The sequence below is a fragment of the Alosa sapidissima genome, chromosome 24 (assembly GCF_018492685.1).
Source record: "Alosa sapidissima isolate fAloSap1 chromosome 24, fAloSap1.pri, whole genome shotgun sequence".
Classification (NCBI taxonomy): Eukaryota; Metazoa; Chordata; class Actinopteri; order Clupeiformes; family Clupeidae; genus Alosa; species Alosa sapidissima.
The window spans coordinates 21,911,571-21,927,084 of record NC_055980.1 but is presented as its reverse complement, the minus strand read 5'-3'; the positions used below and the strand labels follow the sequence as shown (position 1 = coordinate 21,927,084).

Below are 15,514 nucleotides of genomic sequence, written 5' to 3'. Positions count from 1 at the left end.
CTGTGCTTGTCTCCCCAGGTCAGCGTTTACCTCCAGAACTGGTCACACGTCCTCAGCTACGTCACGAAGGCCGAGTCCACACCAGAAATAGCCGAGGTAAGAGATGCGTTCGTCGTCCGCGTGTCACTGCGCCTCAATCTCATTGTCACACTCGCACTCTGTGGCATGTTAGCGAGCTGTGCGCAGCACACTAGACTGCAAAGTTAACATGTACCAGAAGAACTTTATTTTCTGATTTAAGTGTGTGTTCCGAAAAGGCTTTCGATGCCTTGGGACTATTGTTTACGATTACCTAGAACTCACAGTATTTGTTACTCTTGTGTTTTGAAATATTAGTCGTAGCACTGTTTATGGTTAACATATGTGTGTGAGAGAGACTCATATGTTGTGTGTGTTTGTGAGGGAGAGAGACTCATATTGTGTGTGTGTGTGTGTGTGTGTGTGAGAGTGTGTGTGTGAGAGAGAGAGAGAGAGAGAGAGAGAGAGAGAGACTCATATTATGTGTGGTTGAGAGACTCCTTGTATGTGTGTGTGTGTGTGAGAGACTCATGTTATGTGTGTCTGTGAGAGGCTCATGTTATGCGTGTGTGTGAGAGAGAGAGACTCGTGTGTGTGTGTGTGTGTGTGTGTGTGTGTGTGTGTGTGTGTGTGTGAGAGAGGGAGAGAGAGAGACTCATATTATGTGTGGTTGAGAGACTCCTTGTGTGTGTGAGGGACTCCTTGTGTGTGTGTTTGTGTGAGAGAGGCTCATATTGTGTGTGTGTGTGTGTGTGTATGTGCGAGAGAGAGAGAGACTCATATTGGCCCTCATTTATCAACCGAGCGTAGAAACCAGCGCAGATCTAAGCGCAGGAATCATCTTACGACAGAGCTCACGAGTGATTCATGAAACGTTCCTCCAATCCAACGATCACTCCAATTCCAGTGTAAGAATGAATGTGTGTTGGTAAATGTGGCAGCTGAAAGCAAACAGAATTTAAATATCATGCCCCTATATGTGCTCATTTTAGAGGCCTCGCCCCTAGATTTTACAACATGGAGGTGCATAATATGTCCAAAAGACAAACATTTCTGATCTCGATATCTTGATGACGTTGCATGTCCAGCTGAACCATGTTAATGTTGACAGCCAGAAAAGTGTCATCAAGCAAGCCATGCAACTATGGAAATTTAAGTGTAACAGACTGTATGTCCACACACTACACACTACAAATACATTCATTATAAAACCTTACGACACCTGCCATTTGTCCCTTGAAAAAAGTAATTTATGGCTGTTGCGCTTTCCAAAGCGAAAGTAATTCTTTCCACATTTGGCCGTCTTAAGCCATCGAACATGTCACCATAATAGGCTATATTACAGAGAGGGCGCTCCAAATGCGCAGGATGTCTTGGGCCCACGGTATTCCATGAATTCAACTCTTCAACTTTCCAATCATCCGCCGATTTGTTATGCTGCGCCGTGCCATGCCGCCTCAAAAACGGCCTTACACGAGTTGAGACTTGATAGATAGACAGATTGATAAATGCCATGCTTTGCATGGAAACGAACGTTTGCCTGTCCTATGCCTGTTTTATGTCATATGTGTTTGATGTGTGTGTGCGTGCGCGTGCGCGTGTGTGTGTGTGCGTGCGCGCGTGTGTGTGCTTGCGCACGTGTGTGTGTGTGTGTGTGTGTGTGTGTGTGTGTGTGTGTGTGTTCAGTGAACATTCGAAGCTCATGAGACACACACACAAACACACACCGTCTATCATCTAAGGAAGCATGTGCCTTCAGTCTACTCCTGTTTGTGTCATTTCAGCAAAGGGGAGAGAGAGATGGCCAGGCAATCTGCACCAAATTAAAATGTGCTGCAGGTAATGGACCATCACACACACACACACACACACACACACACACACACTTGACCATTTGTCAGTCACAGGCTTCACTAAAACACACACTCCTCCGACGCTTTTTAGTCTATGTGTGTGTGTGATCCTGCAAACATGATTTCATTAACTAGAAAAAGATTAGATGAGTCACCCGCAAGACATGGCCTCAAACAGTGTTACTACACGAGGAGAATATTTAAATGAAGGGAATGAAGAAAATATAATTGTTATTTATTTTATTTACTCATTGGGTTGTTTACCTTCTGTCTGTTACTGAGCAACCATCAAGTGTGATTGTTCCCTGGTGCCAGATAATTAGGCACCTAAATTGGACTACCTAGGACAGCATGGCTGGCTGGTTTAAGAAGGTTTATTTCAGTCTTGTTTTTTTTTCCCCCCTTTCTCTCTCTGGCTTCTCTTCAGGTCTGGCAGAGCTAGCCTCCCGGAAATATAAGCAAGCAGCCAAATGCTTTCTGTCTGCATCGTTTGAACACTGTGACTTTCCCGAGGTGACCACCACCCACACACACACACACACACACACTCTCACTCTCACTCTCTCTCTCTCTCTCTCTCTCTCTCTCTCTCTCTCTCTCTCTCTCTCTGTCAACATACTTATCTGTCCTGGTGGCTAGGAGCTTGTCAAAGGCTGGCAGAGCATGGTGCTGGCCATGCTCAAGCCAAGCACAGTCTCTATCTGGGGAGAGAGTGGGTCCCTTGCAAGGCCAATAGGAGTAAACAACAGCGTCTCCAAAGCCCATTGTGTGGAATGTCTTAGTGGGATGCTGAATGTAATGAGAATGACTTCTTAATTTTGTCTAATGTTTGCTGTGTCACTTACGGAGGATGAGAGATATTTTGAAAGCTGCCTTGTTTGCGTCTGACTAATAACGAAACAAGTGCGCACACACACACACACACACACACACACACACACACACACACACATGCACGCACGCACGCACTCGGTTTCAGGCAGTGTTCAGTACAAAGCTGCTGCAGTCTCTTTTCATTTGCACAGATGGTGTGATAAATCGTTTGTTTTTTCTTCCTGTTCCAGCTTCTTTCCCCTAGTAACGTAGCCGTATATGGTGGCTTATGTGGCCTTGCCACCTTCGATCGGCGCGAACTACAGAAGAATGTCATATCAAGCAGGTGAGTGTGAAGGAACACATTCCTAACTGAGGTTGAGAGCGGACGAGAAGCACATCAGGATTCTGATTCCCTTGCGTCTGTTTCATGGTGTGATTCTCCTGGGTTTGTTTGCGTTGTTGTTTTTGTTTTGTTTGGGTTTCCCTCAGGGTGTTCTGTGTTTCCGTGACATTGATTGAAATGTTAATGTGACTTCCTGTAAACACCCGCCAATACAGAGAAGTGGTATGTACGTGCGTGTGTGTGTGTGTGTGTGTGTGTGTGTGTGTGTGTGTGTGTGTGTGTCTCTGCTTTCCTCCCCAGCTCTTTTAAGTTATTTTTAGAGCTGGAGCCGCAGGTTCGAGAAATAATCTTCACATTTTACGAGTCAAAGTATGCTTCCTGCCTGCAGATAATGGACACAGTAAGAGTAAGTACCTTCCCTGGATGGCAGGGTTCTTTCTCCACCCCCTTGTAGGTTTCTATGGTAATTGCACCATGCTCCCACACGTAATGGCACCACCCTCCCCCCACCCATCTTGCCTACTCACCTTCTCACTTCACCTCCCCACAGGATAATCTGCTGTTGGATATGTACCTGGCACCGCATGTCCCTGCACTTTATGCCCAGATCCGGAGCAGAGCCCTCATACAGGTAACATGTCACGTTTGTTTATGTTTATTGTTTATGCTTTTGTTTATGTCTTAGCAGATGCATTATGTCCAAAGGGACTTGCATTATATTTGACCCAAATACCAAACCAAACACACCAGAGAGGTAACTCACCCCTCCCTTTAGTGCTCCCTCAGCTATTCACACACCTCAATCAGCCACGGGGGTATTCCAAGTACATGGTTTGGTGACAAACCTGGGTAAGTTATTTCAGAGTAATGAGTAAACCTCCTAATAGAAGAGCTGTTTGGCTTCATTCTCCTCACAAAACAATGCCAAAGGGCCCTTGTTGTAGGATGTTTACCCCTCAACTTACCCAGGTTTGTCACTAAACCACGTACTTGGAATACCCCCTCAGTGCTGTGTAAGAAGATCGCTTTTTTTTGCTAGTGCACTCGGAGGATGGGATGAGGTTATATTCTCTCGTGTTACGTGTTCATTAACCACTCAGCATCGCTTAGCCAGTGATATAAGTATTTTAAATGAACATGATTTCTTAATGTCTAATGACATACCAAGGCCATTTTATGATTAATTGAAATACATTTCTTGCATACGGTTCCTTTAACCACTCAGCATCGCTTAGCCTACCTTAACGTGTCCCAATAGAGAAGATGCCATTTGCAGACACCCAGACAGTACACCACATGCAGATGATGTATCTCATATAATCACATCTCTTAATCAGTCATTTTGTCTTCAGTAGCTGGGTTTCCATTCATTCGCAGTGCAAGCGTATTCAGTCATGACAATTTGGCATATGTGTGCATTACCATGTACTGTGTTAGGCAAATTAAAACTGACAATTCCCTGAATTGAAGGGAGGCGTTCTGAGCGGCTGTTGGATCAGAATGTAAGGTCGTCAGGGCAACGTTTGTGGAAACACGCGGGTAGGAAGGAATGCTACAAATACGAATAAACTGGTTCCATCAACTTCAGTCGCATTATACCGATGCAAATAAAGAGTTAATCCACCCCCTCTAGTGAATTGAATTATCCGAAAGGTCAAATGAGTATTAAAAAGTTGGATGGAAACCTAGCTACTGTCTTAATAGAACATTGTCATTTGCTCACGTTTGATCTGTAATCAGCCTATAGGTCTAATTCTAACTTTCAATTATAAATTATGATTCATAAACACCTGTGACTAAGAGGAAAAGCCTTCTGGGGATTTCGAGTAGTGGTCTACCGGTAGTGACAAACCCCCTAATAAACTGGTTTCGTTCTCCGAGCAAGACTAAACCATAGAGCTCTACTTTTCTTTGATCATGTACCTCTTCCTGTGAATTAACTTGATCAGGATTCAACTTTTTGATTCACATTTAGACCAACAATACGCTAGTAAAGACCCATTTTAGAACCGATTTGTAACAGCCTCGCCTTTACTCTCTTTAGCCGACCGCTCAAGAGTCGGCACTGAGCATACTTCTATGGTATTGAACTTTGACGCCATTTTGTTTTGGAAGAAAAAAACATTTGAGGGCAGTGACAACACAGTAGCATGTCATTGTACCCCCCCCCCCCCCCCCAAAACATCTATTTCCCTCCGGCGTCCGACTCATCAATTCATGTGGACAAGCCAGGACAGAAGGCATTGTAGAAGAAGTGTCTGCCCAATAACATTACATTACATTACATTTGGCTGACACATTTTTAACCATGTGCGTGCGTGCTACGAGAGGAGATGTTCTCTTAACAAGCTATGGTCTCAGTACACACAGAGTCATAACTTCTCCAAGCACCACTCGGCAAGGTCCAATCACCTGCAGCTAATGTTATAAAGTCTTGTTGAAAGGCACTGCTGCTATTGCTTGGTGCTAAATCATGCAGGTGTGGTCGATCCAACAACTCTGAGTTGCCATGGTAATGGGCAGAGGAGGGAAACGCAGGATGCCGTGCGTGCGTGCGTGCGTGCGTGCGTGCGTGCGTGCGTGCGTGCGCGCGTGCGTGCGTGCGTGCGTGCGCTCATGAACCCGGCTCCCAAGGGGGTTCAGCAGGTGATTACACACACGTTGAAAGGGCGCTTGGCTGCCTGCATCAAAGTCATCACAGACGCTCAAAGAAGATAATTTGCGACATTAATTTACGACATTAATTCAGACGCACTAATTAACTGATAGCCAGAAAAGCCAATATCTCGCCTGGAGATGTGGAGGGCTTTGGCGAATCGATTGGAAGGTGTTGCTTGTACTAATCACCACCATCTTGCAATTAGACCAAAGATGTCCATCTGCAAATGGGGATTAGGAAAGCCTGGTGGAGATATTGATGGGTCAATGGCATTGTGTAATGTACCGTTAAAGTTCTTGTTTTACCATGGTAGTGACATTAGGTGTTGTATTAAAGTGTGTGTGTGTGTGTGTGTGTGTGTGTGTGTGTGTAAGCGCCATGAGACGTGTAATGTTTTGGCACTCTATAAGTGAAATAAAATGAAATTGTGTGTGTGTACCTTGCTGTGGGAGTTGATGTGTGTGTAAGCGCCATGACGTGTAATGTTTTGGCACTCTGTAAGTGAAATTAAATTGAAAATTGTGTGTGTGTGTGTGTGTGTGTGTCCTCTCTGCAGTACTTCAGCCCATATGTGTCTGCTGATATGGGGAAGATGGCGGTGGCCTTCAACACGAGCCTGCCGGCGCTGGAGGACGAGCTGACCCGCCTCATCCTGGACGGCACCATCAGCGCCCGCATCGACTCCCACAGCAAGGTACACACACACACACACACCATTAGCGCCCGCATCGACTCCCACAGCAAGGTACACACACACACACACCATTAGCGCCCGCATCGACTCCCACAGCAAGGTACACACACACACACACCCATTAGCGCGTGCATCGACTCCCACAGCAAGGTACAACGCACACACACACACACACCATCAGCGCCCGCATCGACTTCCACAGCAAGGTACACACACACACACACACACACACACCATCAGCGCCCGCATCGACTCCCACAGCAAGGTACACACACACACACACACACACACACACACACACCAACACACCATTAGCGCCCACATCGATACGATACACACACACACACCATCAGCGCCCACATCGATACGTACACACACACACACCATCAGCGCCCGCATCGATATACACACACACACACCATCAGCGCCCCGCATCGACTCCCACAGCAAGGTACACACACACAACACACCATCAGCGCCCACATCGATATACACACACACACACACTATCAGCACCCGCATCGACTCCCACAGCAAGGCACACACACACACACCAGGCAACACACGCCAGACAACACACACACACCAGGCAATACACACCACACCTGTTTTCAGTCTTCCTCTCTCTTTTCACACGTCTCACCTCAACAACAAGACCCTATCAAATACCTGTTTCACTGATCTCTATCTCTCTCTACATCTCTCTCTCTCTCTCCTCTTTTCTGTCTTCTCTTCTCTCTTCTCTCTCCTCTTTCTCTCTTCTCTTCTATCCTCTACTCTCTTCTCCCCCCCCCTCTCTCTATCTATCTATCTATCTATCTACTATCTATCTATATCTCTATCTCTATCTCTCTCTTTATCTATCTCTCTATCTCTATCTCTCTCTATCTCTATCTATCTCTCTATCTCTCTATCTCTCTATCTCTCTATCTCTCTATCTCTCTCTCCTCTCTCTCTCTCTCCTCTCTCTCTCTCTCTCTCTCTCTCTCTCTCTCTCTCTCTGTGTGCACGTCTCTGTAGCTGTTTCTGTTCTCTCTGTCTCCATGTCCGCTCTGCCTCTAGTCTTTGTCCCGAGAGACTTTACACGTCTCAGTCCAACAGTGTGTGTGTGTGCGTACCTTGCTGTGGGAGTCGATGCCGGGCGCTGATGGTATGTGTGTGTGTGTGTGCACGTGCGCACCATGAGACATGTGTAATGTTTTGCCGCTCTATAAGTGAGGCACCGCATGAAGCCCACTAGTCTCCTCATCTCCTCCTCTCCCCAGATGATCAAAATAATAACAAAAATAGTAGTAGTAATAATAATTATAATACATTTTATTTGTTAAAGAACGCGTTTCAAAACACCCAAGGTCGCTTTACAGTGAGTAAAACACAGTAGAAAAAAAAAATCTGTGCACAAAATGAAAAACCTAGTGGTAATAAAAGGCACATTAAAGTCCATAAGCTATCTTAAAAAGGTGGGTTTTAAAGGTATACTATGCAGTATTGGCAATTTTCTTACCGTTTTCTCGGTTTTTGCTTCTTTTTCGCTGGCTCTGTCATGACAAATGTCTGAGAAACTCCATCGCTACCTTTTTGTAGCCGGTGCCTGGCGTGTATGTGTATTTAAATGCAGTAAAGCAATTCGTTACACTCGTTATACTTCCTGACACTGAGGCCGTCGGCCCGCCGGCCCACAGTTGCAAGGGTGGTTTTTCCGCTCACAGGCGCTAGGGGGAAGCGAGACGGCCACCATTCAAACCCGAAAAAAGTCATATAACCATTCCAATGACTCTGAAGCTGTTAAATGAAGGTAAATTAAGCTAAAAAAACGTGCATATTAAGCTAAAAAAACCTGCATAGTGTGTGCCTTTTAAGAGCGGTTTTGAATCTTGAGATGGAGTAGAGAGTGGAGGTGTGAGGGGAGTGAGTTCCACAGCTTGGGTGCAGCGTAGGAGAATCCTTTGTAACCATTGTGGTATTGTCAGTACCAATCCGGCTGTAGATGATCGAAGTGAATGGAGGGTGTATATAGGTCTGTAGTGTTATATGGAGGGCAAAGGTTATGGAGGGCTTTGAATGTCAACAAAAGGATTTTCACGCTGATCGTTGAGAGACAGGGAGCCAGTGTAGCTGTATCAGGAGAGGTGTAACATGTTGGGAGGATTTTGCAGGTGATAATGCGTGCTGCAGAGTTGTGGATGAGGGTGATGGATGAGTTTGTTTGGGATGCCTGTCAGGATTGCATTGCAGTAGCCGATGCGAGATGTTACAAGAGTTCGGCGGAGCATTGCGTGGGTGCAGGGCGCCCTGCCCTCAGAAACAACTCTGTGTGAGAAGATATGGCATGATGTCTCAGTTGAAAGAGTCAGAATAGCCTACACCCTGCATAGCCTGAAATGTTTGTTTTTTGTTTTTTTTTTTTTGCTTTTGCTTGCTAACCCCTCATTTGTAAATCCTTCTGTTGTGTAGCAGGCTAATATCAGATTTGTGACTGATTCTACACTTCCTGTATGCAAGACTTAGGCCTATTTATGGAGATGATGCGACTTATTGAACATGAAAAGTGGTAGGAAGATGACTGTATTTCTTTAGAGGCCCTCAGAAACAACTTAATTAGCAGCACCTCCAGACCTCCTCATCAATGCAAATTTCTAATACTCAAGAGACAGGCAGGATGTCACCATAAAGAAAAGCATTTAGACACAGTCAAAAGACTCAGATGTTGTTCTGAATCTTTGAGGAATAATTTGTCACTGCTAGTATTGACTATCTGGACATTTTTCTAAACACAGATGTTTCTACAGTTTGCAAAATAATCTTGCTCACAATAAATCTGCACTTCTCTGGGATAAAATAGATTGACTGTGTTAAACTGGATGTTAGTAACTGAAGTTATGTCATAACACTAGTAATTCTAAAATAAGCATTTGCAATTGCACAACATAATCCGGTCTTTTGCCGACAGACTACAGGAAGGACCAGAGGACTCCTGTCAGGGAACAACACAAACTGAGGTTTTGGTTAAATAAGAGAGCTTGCATATAAAGAAATCTTCACTAGATTAAAGACTATAAAAAAACTACAAACCTACAAATTATTAAACATAATAAATTATTAAATCAACAACAAAGACATAAGACTAAAAATGTAAATCAAACAAATCCACCACCTCACAGAAAACTCCTACAGGGCCTCTCTCTCTCTCTCTCTCTCTCTCTCTCTCTCTCTCTCTCTCTCTCTCTCTCTCCTCTCTCTCTCTCTCTCTCTCTCTCTCTCTCTCTCACTCTCTCACTATCTGACTTGTTGAAGACAGAAGACGTGAAGAAGGTGCGTTAGGTTCATCATAAGAGAAGAGAAGGGAAGGATTACAAAACAGCAACAATCATCGTCAGCAATCAGCAGCCTTCTCTTCTGCCTTTGAGTGTGTCTGTGTGTCTGCGCTTCGTCTTGGTGTTTCCCCTGGCACTCTGCTCTCATCCCACTCATCCTGTGGCTGCAGTGTGGGTTCTTTTCACTTTTCCGTTCCTTATCTAGATGTCTTTATCGATGTGCTATATTCCTTTTATACTTTCCATTCTTTTTTAAGGGCCCTTCTCACCAAGACAATAACGATAACGATGGCCACAAAAAAGTATCGCTCTTACCTAATATGAATGACAACATCCCGCACAAACTGTAATGATAACGACATGAGGAACAGTACTGTTGATTACTTTCAGAGCGATTTTGAGAACGATACCAAAGTGATGGCCAATCAGAATCCATCCATTTAGACATCACATTCATCAACAGGAAGGGAAACTGTCCTTATCGTTGGTCATCATGGGCGCTCGTATTGTGATGGTTCAAGTTATCTTTATAGTTCTCGTTCCTGCTGTGAGGGCCCCTTTCATCTGTGCCTGTATGTCTCATTTTTCCTGTTATTCTGTCCGTACACATGCACCTGATGCCTCCCTCCACTTCCTCCCCCCTCTTCTCCTTTCTTTCTTTGTCTGTCCATCTGCTCATTCATTCCCCTCGTGTTCAATACCAAGGCTGCAGTACAGTATTTCCTGTGTTCCCCCTCGTGTTCAATACCAAGGCTGCAGTATTTTCCCCTGTGTTTCTCCGTACTGTGTCTCTGTTAGCTTTGCCATTGACATGAATTTTTCCATAGACATGAATTTCATGACTCATCTACCCCCCACCCCTTCTCATCCTCCTCTTGTTCTCCCCCCCTCTCTCTCTCTCCCTCCCTCTGTCCCTCTCTCTCTCTCTCTTTCTCTCTCTATCTCTCTCTCTCTCTCTCCTCATTTTCCCTGATAGTCAGACTCAAGGCACACTCCTCTACGTTTCTCCATACTGAGCTGAGCTTCTCCATCTTCTTTTTCTAGCTTTGCCTCCATAGCTCTTTTCGTTTCCTCTTCTTTTCTTGTTCTGTTCATAGACATGGATGTCATGACTCATCTATCTACTTCCTTACTTCTTCTCCCTCTATCTCTTTCTTTCTTTCTTTCTTTCTTTCTTTCGTTCTGTATTTTTCTTTCTTCTTTCTGTATTTCTCTTTCTTTCTTTCTTTCTTTCTTTCTTTCTTTCTTTCTCTCTCTCTTTTCTTCTCTTCAACTCTCTGCATGTGTCTTTATCTATTTCTTTACTCTCTCTGTTCATGCCCCCCCCCCCCCCCCCCCCCCCCCCCCCCCCCCCCCCCCCCCCGTGCTGCTAAACCTCTATCCTTAGCTTTGTCTGTGTCCTTAATCCTTACATTCTGCCATATGCACACCTCAGATACATGAAGTCTCTCTCTCATTCTTTTTACTCTACTTATGCATATACGTCTCATGACTCATCATCTGCACCTCTCTACTCCTCCTCCATCCTTTTGTTTATTCTGTCTTTCTTTGTTTCTCTTCCTTTCTTTTGTGTCTCCCTCTTAAAGCCCACCCACACTGCCAACAATAACTACAACTATATAAAAAAAAAATAAAGGAGTTTTAAATGAGACATGGAATGGAAACCATTTTTGCCTTGGTTTTGATTAATTAGGATAGGCTGTGCATAACCAAAGAGCCATCATGAACATGAGGCATGGTTGTGCCCTCCTTCATATGAACATCTTGAACTTGGAAATAGCCACTAAAAAATGGGCGAATTAGAACAAAGCCTACATGTGATGTCAAATATCACAAAGCAATTATAGTTCAATTGTGGTTACCAAAGAGGGCGCCATTTAGTCAAAAGAACCATTTCAACACCCAGCCTAAATATAAGTTTTTTTTATTGGGCTTGTAAAATTGCAGTTGAGTTTATTTTTGATAAATCAAAGTTGAATATATACTATTTTAACATCAGAGAACTCGATACAATCCTCAATTCATCCATTCTATGTCCCCTTTAAGTACTGTTCTAGCTAGTACGATCAACAATGTAAAATGAATCCATCGAATTAAAACTGTGTTCCCTCACTCTCCACCTCAAGCTGGTGTTTGGGTGAGCGTTCTGGCACATAATGGCTGCCGTGCATCACCCAGGTGGGTGCTACACCTTGGTGGTGGTTGGTGAGGTTCCTTCTTCACTGCCTACTGGTTAGGGAATCTGACTTATGACCGAAGGGTGGCCAGTTTGATCCCTGACTGGTAGGAAAGATTGTGGGTGGGGGGGAGTGATTGAACAGCGTTCTCCCACATCCACATATGAGGTGCCCTTGAGCAAGGCACTTAACCCCCAACTGCTCCCCGGGTGCCAGGATTAAGGCTGCCCACTGCTCCGGGTGTGTACTGTATGTGTGCTCACTGCTCTGTGTGTGTGTGTGTGTATGAATGGGTGTACACTGTGTGTGTGGGTGTGTTGTACACTACCCCTGGATGGGTAAAATGCAGAGAACAAATTCTCCCTGTATATGCAAGTATACTTGGCCAAGAAACCTGATTTCAAGATGCCTTGATGACACACTACATAAATGCAAGTTGTTGAAGTTTAGACATCACATCAGTGGACAGGAAGACTATTTCTGAGAGGCTCTCTTCCTCGTAAGTCAGGGTCGTTATGGTAACCGTTGTCTTGATGATGATTGTTAGCAATGTGGACGCTGGTTCATTCTAGTTGGTGCATTGTCTTTATTGTTAGCGTTAGCTGTGTTGTTAGCATTGAGCCTTTAGTCAGCCTCAAGGCACGGCTCCCTCTCTTCTCCTTTTCTGCCCTCCTCTCCTCACTCTATCTCTCATCTTCTTTATGTTTCTCATTCCTCTTGTTATTGTACTCTCCCTCTTTATGCCTCTCCTTCTTTCCCTTTGCTTCTCTCTCTCTCTCCCCCTCTCTCTCCCTCTCTCTCTCTCTCTCTCTCTCTCTCTCTCTCTCTCTCTCTCTCCATCTCTCTCTCTCTCTCTCTCTCTCTCCATCTCTCCTCTCTCTCTCTCTCTCCTCTCTCTCTCTCTCTCTCTCTGTGCCTGTCTTCCTGCGGGCTTGTTCCCCTCTCTGGTCAGCGCAGTCCAGGCATGCCTCCTCTCATCTCCGTCTGGTCATAGCCTGTCTCTCTTCTTTTATTTTATTTTCGTCTCTCGTTGTGTCTCTCTGTCGTTCTCCATCTTCTGTCTCCCTGAGGCGTTTGCCCTCGCAGCCCTCTCCTCTGCTCTGCTCTGCTCCAGTGCTCTATAGATTCGGATTCTGCCTCTTCTGTCTGTGGGAATGGCTCTTCGTTCCTTCTCTTTTTCCCCCTCCATCTCTTCCTTTTCTCTCTCTTGTTTCTCTGGTCCATTGTGTTGCTGTCTGGCCTCCTGTTTTATTCCCTCGCTCTCTTCTCCTTCGCTCTCTTTATCCCCCTCACGCTCATTCTCTCTTTCTTTCTCTCTCTCTGTCTTGCTCTCTTCTCTTGCCTCCATAGCTCTTTCCGTTTCCTCTCCTCTTGTTGTCCATAGACCTGGATTTTATGACTCTATTCCTCTCTCTCTCTCTCTCTCTCTCTCTCTCTCTCTTTCTTTCTCTCTCTCTCTCTCTCTCTCTCTCTCTCTCTCTCTCTCTTTCTCTCTCTCCATCCTCATCTCCATCTGATCTCTGTGTAATGCTTGATCATGTTCCTGCTTGGGCTCATCCCAGCGAGGCCTCACTGCAGCCATAGTGGGATCACCACAGTACCAAATATTTGTACACTTCAACATTTTTGGCAGCAGATTTTCTCGAAATCTGGGCACATGGACGAGCTCTGTGTGTGTGTGAATGAAAGAGATTACGTGGGGCACACACACACGCACACGCATGCGCACGCACACACATACGCACACACACACGCATGCGTGCGTCCTCACTCTCGATGCGATTCATGTTTGGGTTGAGCATTTGGATGCCTGATCTGAGTCTTACGATAATTAGGGAAGTGGAGTCTGTGTGCTACTTCTGTCGCATCCCCCCCAACACACACACACACACACACTCCTCCCCCCATCTGCTGCTCTGCCCCAGCTCCTGGGGTCGCGAGAGGACTTCTGTTTCCGTACTCTAACTTGTTTAGTGTGTTTGTGTGTTTATGTGTTTGTGTTAAATATGTTTGGCTGTACGTTTGTGTGCACTTTTGAATGCCTTTGCGGTATGTATCTGTCTATTATGTGTTTGTGCTCATATTTGTGTGTGTGTGTGTGTGTGTGTGTGTGTGTGTGTGTGTGTGTGTGTGTGTGTCCATCCCTCAGATCCTGCATGCGCGTGACGTGGACCAGCGCAGCAGCACGTTTGAGCGCTCGCTGCAGACCGGCCGTGAGTTCCAGCGCCGCGCCACGGCAACCATCCTCCGAGCGGCCGTCCTCCGCAACCAGATCCACGTCAAGGTCAGGCGTCTGGACACACACCACTCTTTCTTTTCTGTTTGTCGTTCTCTCCATTTTTTTTCTCTCCTCCCTTCCTTCTCTCTGTCTGTCTATTTTCCTTCCTCTTTTCTCGCTTCCTCTCTCTCTTTCTTTCTTTCTTTCTTTTTTCTTTCTTTCTTTCTCTAAGTAAAGTAAAAAAGCAGAGTGACTGTGTTTAGCGTAGACTTTTATCCAACATGGCAGGCTCGCAACAGCGGCTTCGGGATTTGAACCTCAGCCAACCAATCATCAAGCGCTAACGCCACTTTATCACACCAACAAAATCTTTTTATTCTCTTTTTTATCTCTCTCACTGGGATTATTTCTCTCTCTTGCTTCTATTAATTTGTGTCACATCAGACAACATAAGTCTGAGTCTGATTACACGAGCTGCCTTTTATGTGTTTGTGTGTCACTGGTCACATATTCACTTTAGTTTTCATTGGCAATGTCATGATTTTTAAAGCTGTATCAGTCCAGATAAATAACTCAACATCATGGATAATAATTTAGCAAACTGTCTGATCTGATAAATAATGATAATGATAACGTCATGGTGAGTAAGTTAATGATGCAGGCCCTTCCTGTGATCTGCTTCCCAGTGTCCCCCCAGAGATGGAGGTCAGGAGCTGGGCGCGGCCATCAGCCAGACGCGGGTCAGCACCAACGTGTGACCTCGACCCGACCCCGATCCCCGATGGAGGGAGGGGGAGCCCCCCCCCCCTCTCTCTCCATCCGCCTGTCTCTCTCAGTGGCTCCCCCCACTTCAGCCAGAGCCTGGCTTGCTACCCTAATCCAACTCTTCCTCCTCCTCTTCCTCCCCTCCTCCTCCTCCTCTTCTTTCCCTCCTCCTCCTCATCTTCCTTTTCCTCCTCTTCTTTCCCTCCTCCTCCTCTCCTCCTCCTCTTCTTCCTCGTCTTCCTCCTCCTTTCCCTCCTCCTCCTCCTCCTCCTCCTCCTCCTCCTCATCTTCATCTTCCTTTTCCTCCTCTTCTTTCCCTCCTCCTCTCCTCCTCCACCCTCCTCTCCTCCTCCACCCCTCCTCCTCCTCTTCATCCTCCTCTTCCTCTTCCTCCTCCTCCTCCATCCGCCCCAACTCTGGCCTGTCACAGAAAGAGGAGAGGATACAGGTTGGCGTCTTGTTTTCTAGCTTAAGGATGGAGAGCTGCGATTCCAAACAAACAAACAAACAAACAAACAGACAAACAAAAAAGTGAAGGTGGGGATGGGGAGATGTTGTCAAGCAGCAACAGCAGTGCCGCAAGGTAGCAGTGCAGGTCTGTCGTCTTTTACGTTACAGACGTCAAGTGTTTGTTTGCCCGTCAGAGCTTGAAGTATC

General features: G+C 45.6%; 1 protein-coding gene across 1 annotated transcript in view; it reads left to right on the top strand.

Moving 5' to 3' along the window:
* Window positions 1–15,102, top strand: part of LOC121700050 (COP9 signalosome complex subunit 1-like) — a 23,772-nt gene extending 8,670 nt beyond the window's left edge. The window contains exons 6-14 of the mRNA XM_042082718.1: window positions 19–96; window positions 1,803–1,857; window positions 2,299–2,384; window positions 2,936–3,030; window positions 3,331–3,436; window positions 3,581–3,661; window positions 6,246–6,383; window positions 14,024–14,158; window positions 14,779–15,102. Of these exons, the coding sequence (XP_041938652.1) occupies window positions 19–96; window positions 1,803–1,857; window positions 2,299–2,384; window positions 2,936–3,030; window positions 3,331–3,436; window positions 3,581–3,661; window positions 6,246–6,383; window positions 14,024–14,158; window positions 14,779–14,850 (846 nt within the window). The 3' untranslated portion in view covers window positions 14,851–15,102. The remainder of the gene's footprint in view (window positions 1–18; window positions 97–1,802; window positions 1,858–2,298; window positions 2,385–2,935; window positions 3,031–3,330; window positions 3,437–3,580; window positions 3,662–6,245; window positions 6,384–14,023; window positions 14,159–14,778) is intronic.
* The last annotated feature ends 412 nt before the right edge of the window (window positions 15,103–15,514 follow it).